Below are 8,035 nucleotides of genomic sequence, written 5' to 3' on the forward strand. Positions count from 1 at the left end.
GAATAACTAAATTGGTATATAATTGAATTAAAAACTAAAGTCCTTTTAGGTTGTCCTCATAATCAGAAATAGCTAGAAATGATATTAGCAGAGAATGATAAATGTTGTTTTAATATATTATGCGATTAATATATTAATTTTAACGTCCCAAAATTTATAACAAAAAATTTCATTTTTGTATTAATAAAACAATCAGCCAAACATGTTTACAAAAATGATAAGTGAAATCAGAGTATGTCAACAATCATCCAAAAATACATCAGAGTCAAATATGGCGGAAATCATGGTGTGTGTGCACGATGTGATCATCTCGAGCTCTACTCATTCGAATTGGAAGGACCTGAAACATAAACAAAAAATCGTAAGCACAAAGCTTAGTGAGTTCTCCTAAATACCGCATAACATACATATACGTCAGCTCAAGGTTGTATCAGGTCTATTTCACCCCCGAACCAATTTCAACTCATAGGTCGGCACAAGGCTGTACCGGATCTATTTTGCTCCCGGGTCTATTTCACTCCCGACTTTATTTCAACTCACATGTTAGCACAAAGCTATATCGGGTCTATTTCACCCCACATACATATAACAAATAGGCACACAAGCATACCATTATACAACAGGAGTCACGAAGACTACAAGCACATATAATTCCTAGTGGCCTATAGTATAGTGAGCAAACTCACCTCAATCCGCTGATAAACAAATAGATGATCGGGCTGCTGAACTGGAGAATCACCGCACTAATCAATCAAATAATATCCTAATTAATAATTAGGTGATAAACCATAACCGGGAATATAAATCCTTAATCTCGAATCCAACGTTAAAAGACCATTTTACCCCATAAAGGCTAAACCCAACCAAACATAGCCCAAACCCTGAAAATGGCACAAAATCATTCTAGGTCCACATCATGGAGTACGGCCAGCGTACACTATCTGTACGCCCCGCGTAGTCACGTTGACTAGAATACGAGACACAAACCCAGTACATGCAGCGTACACAGAAGTACACTTAACGTACTGGTCATTGATCTTTTCTCATCTGAATGGCTTAATCCCTTAATCCCTTAACATACAAACCTCAGATCTACTTCTGATTAAGGTCTTAATCCATAAAGTTGGCAACTTTACTTACTTGCATGACTTAATAGGACCCAACACTAAACCCTAAGTCCAAAACACCATAAAAAGGTTAACAACTCAAGCATGGGTGAACTTCAGCACTCAAGCTTCGATTTTTATCACTTATACAACTAAGAAATACCAATTTATGAAGTCCAAAGGTTCTGGAGTAACTTCCACTCACAAATCCAAGTCATGGGACCAAAATATGCCCAAAACATAACCCAAAACCAGATTTATGTAAAAGAAGTTGGAAGCTTTATACCTCCAAAACTTACAAATGTGAAGAGATTTATGGATCTTCAAGCTACAATCAAATGAATGCTCCTCCAATGAGTTCCTCATTCTTCATTATGGACCAAACACATAAAAATCACTCGAAAAGCTCAAGATCTAACGAAAAGGGGCAATGGTTCGTAATACTACTTTAGGGTGAATGGAGGTTGAGAAAGGAAAATCCTCAAGGGACTTAAGTTGCTTAAATAGGGTCCAAATGTTGAATATTAGGGTTTGAGTGTGGGTCGCGTACGCCCAACGTACCTATAAGTATGCCCCGGCGTACTAGAGTGATCCCGCAACCTTCTATAGTCAGTACGCCCAATGTACTACATAATGTCCCGCTTTTCATTTAAACTTCAAACGACCATAACTTCCACACCTACCCGTATTTATCTCAAGGATCATCACCTCGCCCTAACAATACTCATAAGCATAGACGAACACTTAGTCCTCACCCCTAGAAGAAAGACTAAACTTCTCATAACTGGTCGAGTCACCCCTTACGTCTCATCCGTGAAACTTCCACCAACCCTGCAGCAGTCGTGTATGCTAGCCATACATAACACTGGATTGTATAGACATTCAGATATCTTATCCTAACCTAAGCCCTTCATCAAACAGGAACAGGAAATAAGACAAAACCAGACATTCTCAGGCTATAAGATCTTTGTTATATATAACCATGATGCATACACTAAGTAATTACAGTAATGATGCCAATTTCATAAAAAAAAATGTCCTAGGCTATCAGCCATCATATAATCTGGCAATTCTATCATGCAATTCCTAAAGATCTCTAGCCTATCACTAGCATGCTTTTCTAACATATCACAATATTAAATAGCAGCTATGGTATTTTGGGGTCCACTTACTAACTTCGGCTGATCGTACACATTGCATCCTCTTTGAGCATTTTGAAAACCATTTGAAAATCATTTTGAAAATCTTTTCCTTAGTTTGAGACTGGATTTACACGAGTGTTCCTCCAATTCACTCAAACAAAGGTTGTGATACCAACTTGTAACATTCGAAAATTTCTTGAAACTTTTATCTTTTGAAATAAGTACAAACCATCATTTATTACATATTGTTTTCAAAATAAATTTCACATCAGAGTTTTCCTAGAAATCATAACACAAAATACGAGGAGGTGCAGGATCAAGCCTTCACCTTCCCACGATCATCTGAGGTACCTAAAACATAATAAAAAATTGTAAGCCTAGACCTTAATGAGTGAAAGACCCACACTTTCATACTTGATAATTGTTACTCCGAAACATGCTACATGCATATTCATAAAAACAATATTTTATACTGATAAAGTGATTACAAACTACTGGATACAAACCGACTATTTCAAAGTGGTATATATTACATAACTTCCCAGGATTCTATAGTTTTATACATATGGGAGTACAAAATACAATAGTTTCAAAGTATTCAAAAATCTTCTATCAATACAATAGTTTCAAACTATTCAAAAATCTTCTATCAGTATATAACTATACTGGATGCTTATCTCCTGCAATTCGTTAAACATTGAGAGGGTAAGCGGTGACGCTTAGTGAGTTCAATAATAGATACAATACAACGTTATGCCATATATATACTTCAATATGGAAGAAGCAAAGAGGAACAAGGAACATCAAAGGAATATGTGAATCATGTGACAAACTTTCCATATCAATCATTGATTTGATTCAAAGATATACAATTAATGAGACATAACAATTTCCATACTTGATATACATCAATAAAGCTTTGGCCCAAATGGCACACAAGACATACAACTTCGGATTAACATTTTGGTAGATTTCAGGCTTATAGCTCTGTCTAACCTTCTGCCAATACCATAGAATAGAAATCATTCTCTTACGGAGACATGTTCTACATGGCCAGAGGCTACATACGAGTACCAATGTGAATCTAAGTCCTTTTACTGATCACATGGTCAAAGGTATTACTTTGCTATTAAAAATAGCGAATAAAAATAACACGGGAAAATAACCCGGAATTATAACACCGAAAAGCACATAGCACATATAACACATAACATACAATTGTTCCTATATATTAAACTCACCGTGAAATAACCGGGGGGTTAAAATAGTAATTTGGGCAGCACTTCGTTACTATAATTGACTATCTTCGTTGAAAACCGGGAGTTTTCTTGAAAACCGGGCTCTGCGAAGGTAGAGCTTCAAACCGAAAAGATAAATTTCTCGGGCTTCTCGGGAACTTCGGGGCGTGTTTCGGGCGTTGGAAATAATCCCGGGGCTTCGGGGGAAGTTGAAATAGTAGAAATATAAGTTTAGGGGTGAAAAAGACACATTTTCTAACATTTACCCGGGAGGTCTCGCAACCCTTATATAGGTGCGAGCCTCGGATCCGAAGCAAGAGGGAGAGGGCAGGTGTCTGCGCAGCTGCGAGGCTCGGTACACGCGGCAGAAGGGCGAGGCTCGGATGCGAGGGTCGGAGGTGGCACGCGTCGGAATGCCATTGGACCTCGCATCGCTTGGCAAAAGACACATTTTCGGACTTGACACGGAGGTGGCACGCGTCGGAATGCCATTGGACCTCGCATCGCTTGGTTCTCTGGCTCGGACACGCGTCTACATGCGAGAAGGGCGACGTGGCCGAAGCTGAGCCCTGCGATTCTTCTCGGTTTTCAAGGATTTCTCGATTTTTGAGCCCCGAACTTTTAAAATCCATAACTTTCGCATACGAGCTCCGTTTTTGACGTTCTTTATATGCACGCGTAGGGTAAATTATACTCTACAACTTTCGTTTATACTTCGTCGGATAATTTTGAATTTATTTTTAATATTATTATTTTTAACAGACCGGGACTGATAAATCCGTTAAAAATTCATAGCTTCTTCATCCGACATCCGTTTTCGTCAGACTTTTTACCGTTGTACTACTATTGACGAGATCTTCAATTCTCGTTTAGGTTGTTTCGGCTAAAAATCACTCAATCTAAAATTCGAGTTTTTAGCTGTCTACTGCTAAGCTGAAACTTAGAAAAATCGTAACTTCCTCATACGAAGTCAGATTTTGGCGTTCTTTTTATCAAACTTCTCGGTTTAACGAATACTACGACTTTCATTTAGATCACTAAGGCTAAAAAGTAGTTTATCAAAAACTCACTTTTTACGTCATTCGGCGTCGTGCCGGTTTTGTCGCGGATCTTCGATGAAAACCCTCACTTTGATCCTCGAATGGGAATCAATAAAACTAAACTTTTAAGGCCTAAAATGATGACCTTTCAGTTTGTTGATTCTGGTACTTACGGAAACGTCACAGAAGGCGGGCCACCTGAAGATATACTAAAGAAAGAGAAGATAACTCTATACATGGAACAACCCCACCCAATCGAACCGCCAGCCGAACCGGCCCCACCCCCGCCTCAGCCTCTAAAACTCACCCAAAAAGAACGCAAAAGACTCCGAACTCAAAGACGCCTCGCCACTGAAAAAGCCCGGCAAGAAATGATCCGCCTAGGCCTTCTAGAACCCCCAAAACCCAAAGTCAAAATGAGCAATCTAATGAAAGTCCTCGGATCAGAAGCCACCCAAAACCCGACCCGCCTTGAAATGGAAATCAGAAAAGCAACCGCCCAATGTGAACAGGCTCATGTTGACCGGAATATCGCCCGGAAGTTGACTCCGACCGAAAGACGCGAAAAGAAAAAACCAAAGTTTTTCGATGACAATAATAATACCCTCGAAACAATTGTGTCCATATACAAAGTGAATGACCTTTCGCACCTTCAGACTAGGTTTAAGGTTGATGTAAATGCACAGAAGAATCGGTTGTCGGGGTGTGCGGTTATTTCGGAGGGTATTTCTGTCGTGGTGGTGGAGGGCGGGGGTAAATCGGTAAAACGGTATCAGAAGTTGATGTTGAAGAGGATAAATTGGGTTGCGGCTGTGAAAGAAGAGAATATGCATGAAGAGGTTGATGATGATGATGAGAACGTGAAGAATAAGTGTGTGTTGGTGTGGCAAGGGAGTGTGACTAAACCAAGTTTTCAAAGGTTTTTGGTGCATGAATGCAGTACCGAAAATGCTGCTCGCAAAGTGTTTTATGATGCTGGGGTTGGTCATTATTGGGATTTAGTTGTTAATTTCTCAAGGATGTGTAATTAGTGAAACTATAAAATTTGGAGAGAATGTGAGATGATATAAATGTATATATGATGCTGGTTGTATTACGTTGTTGCAACAATTTTTTTTGGTATATAGGTTGTTCAGTGATAGATTTGTTATATTCAGATCCTACCTGAATCTTTATTATTTGTGTCCCCGTTAGTTTGTCACAGATACAGTATAAAGTTTATGTTTAAATTTAGAAAAAGTTGTCTAAAATCTGCTTAGTTTAACGAATCAAATTATCATATTTACTTGTAGTTCAAGATGAAAAAATAGGTCCGAAAAATCTGCTTATCGAGCGGGATAGTCGATAATATTATTTAAATCAAGTTTAATACTGTATAACCTATATTTATGTGTTTGTCCTTCACTCCTATAAAATAACCTATATTTCTTTTTAAATATATAATTTTGACTAATTTTATTTTTTAAAAAAATAGAAAATAATTAAAGCCCTTTCACACCTCACCCCACCAACTCATGCCCCTTTCATCGACACTCATCTCTCTCTCTCTTATTCTTCTTGTCCGACGTAGTCCTCGATGCTCGTGTCCATATGTAACGTCGCGCCTTCAATTCCGTTGATCTTAACCCCTATCACTTGCCATTTCTCATATATCTATATCCAGATCGTGACGAACTCCAATAATTTTGCCTCTACCCCCATCCACTATAACAAAGTGAAGATAATGCAACTTTGCTAAAAGGTTGCATTAAGGCTTGAAAATGTTGTATAATGCCGAAAGTAACTTTGTACCAAAGGTTGCATTAGGCAAATTGCATTAGACCAAATGCAACCCTTTCTTAAATGGTTGCAATTATTTTTTAGATGCAATCTTTTTTAATACAATCTTTGTTATGCAAAATAAACTTTTTTTATGCTAACATGCAACTTGTTTTACACTTATATGCAACCTTTTTTACTATTTTAATTACATTTCTAGTGAATAACTAGAACATTTCTCCAATGGTATGTACAACCTTTGTTGCATCTTTAATTGCAAAAATTACAATCTTGTTTAATGTCAAATCAAATTAAAACTCTATTTTTTTTTATTTTTCTGAAATTAGTATTGTCGGATTAGGTGTCTAAACCAATAACTAAATTGGTATATATATACTTGAATTAAAAATCAAAGTCCTTTTGGGTCACCCTCATAACCAGAAATAACTAGAAATGATATTAGGAGAGAGAGAGAGAGAGAGAGAGAGAGAAAGAGAGAGAGAGATGTTTTGTTAATATATTATGCAATTAATATATTCAATGGCAGAGACAGTAAAGGGAAGGGAGGTTCTTAGCCCCCCTAACTTGTCCATAAATTTCTATATATAATTCAACCCATCATATAATTGTAAACAAACTACAAAATGCCTCCATTATACTATCACCGATGAACGCATTCACAAATTAAAAATGAGGTAATACGTTGATATAAGGTCACGTAACTCTATTTTGTATTTAAAATAATTAAATATCTTTTACAAAAATTGAAAAAACTTGCTCACAGTTTTTAGAGAGATAAGTATGAAAACTAAAATTTTCAAAAAAAAGTCTCAAATACTTTTGGAAAGCGCCAAATCCCAACAAAAAACAATGTTTGAAATCGTTCAAAAAATTCTAAACCCCTTTTCAAAATGTTACCATCGTATGTTGTTGAGCTTTCCATTGTTACTCGCACGAATCTAGTCTCCGCTCTCACGCTCTCTTTTGGCTCTTAGCCCTCTGTTGATTCGTTGGTTGCTTTAATTATCGCGAAGGCTTAGCGTCTCCACTTATCAGCCACTACCCAAGCTACAGAAGGTCGTCGGTCGTGTGGTGCAGCTCATCGTCGCAGCTTTACCTCTCGCTCACAGCAAATCAGTAATGTTTATTTTCTCACTAATTCGTATGTTTCTTAACCCATATTTCTTCCTTAGGGATTTTTTATATAAATGTAATCGTGAATAGTTGAAATTTGGGGAAAGATGAAGTAAAAATATAAATAATTGATTGCTGACAAAAGATAAAGAAAACCTAGCCTATGCCAACCATTAATTTGTTTTCTATGTACGTATATATTATAATATAATTATTTTTTTATTTCATATGTACCGTATAAACGATTTGTTTATATATTAATAAATTTAATTTTTATGTTGTTAAAGAATTTTTCCGACTTTTAAAAGTCCTTTGGTGTTATAAATAGGAAATTTTCTGTTTTTTGTTAAAAATTAAAAAAAATTAGTCCATGATTATTTGTAACACTTGAATCTTGGTATGTTTCATTATTGCCCTTTGTTATTTTAAAAGTTACATTTTGGTCCTTGTGTAGTACGAGGGGTGTACCACATGGTACGCTTAGCGTACCAGTTGTGAAGAGAGTACGCGGGGCGTAATACATGGTACACGTAACATACTCATGTGTACACGGGACGTATGTGCCAGTTAGTGAAACCCTAATTTTTAGAGTTTGACACTATATAAACACATTTATG

At 36.9% G+C, this 8,035-nt stretch overlaps 1 protein-coding gene across 1 annotated transcript; it reads left to right on the plus strand.

The window, feature by feature from the left end:
- Positions 1-4,666: 4,666 nt before the first annotated feature.
- Positions 4,667-5,557, plus strand: LOC145106425 (pre-mRNA-splicing factor). Its single transcript, XM_079043403.1, has one exon. The coding sequence runs from the start codon at positions 4,667-4,669 to the stop codon at positions 5,555-5,557; it is 891 nt and encodes a 296-aa protein (XP_078899529.1).
- Positions 5,558-8,035: the final 2,478 nt, after the last annotated feature.

This window comes from Lactuca virosa, chromosome 4 (assembly GCF_052849685.1).
Source record: "Lactuca virosa cultivar CGN04683 chromosome 4, Lactuca_virosa_CGN04683_v6, whole genome shotgun sequence".
NCBI lineage: Eukaryota > Viridiplantae > Streptophyta > Magnoliopsida > Asterales > Asteraceae > Lactuca > Lactuca virosa.

Bases quoted from the DNA above. Each gene is read 5' to 3' on its own strand.
- LOC145106425 (XM_079043403.1), top strand. From the start codon at position 4,667: ATGACCTTTCAGTTTGTTGATTCTGGTACTTACGGAAACGTCACAGAA.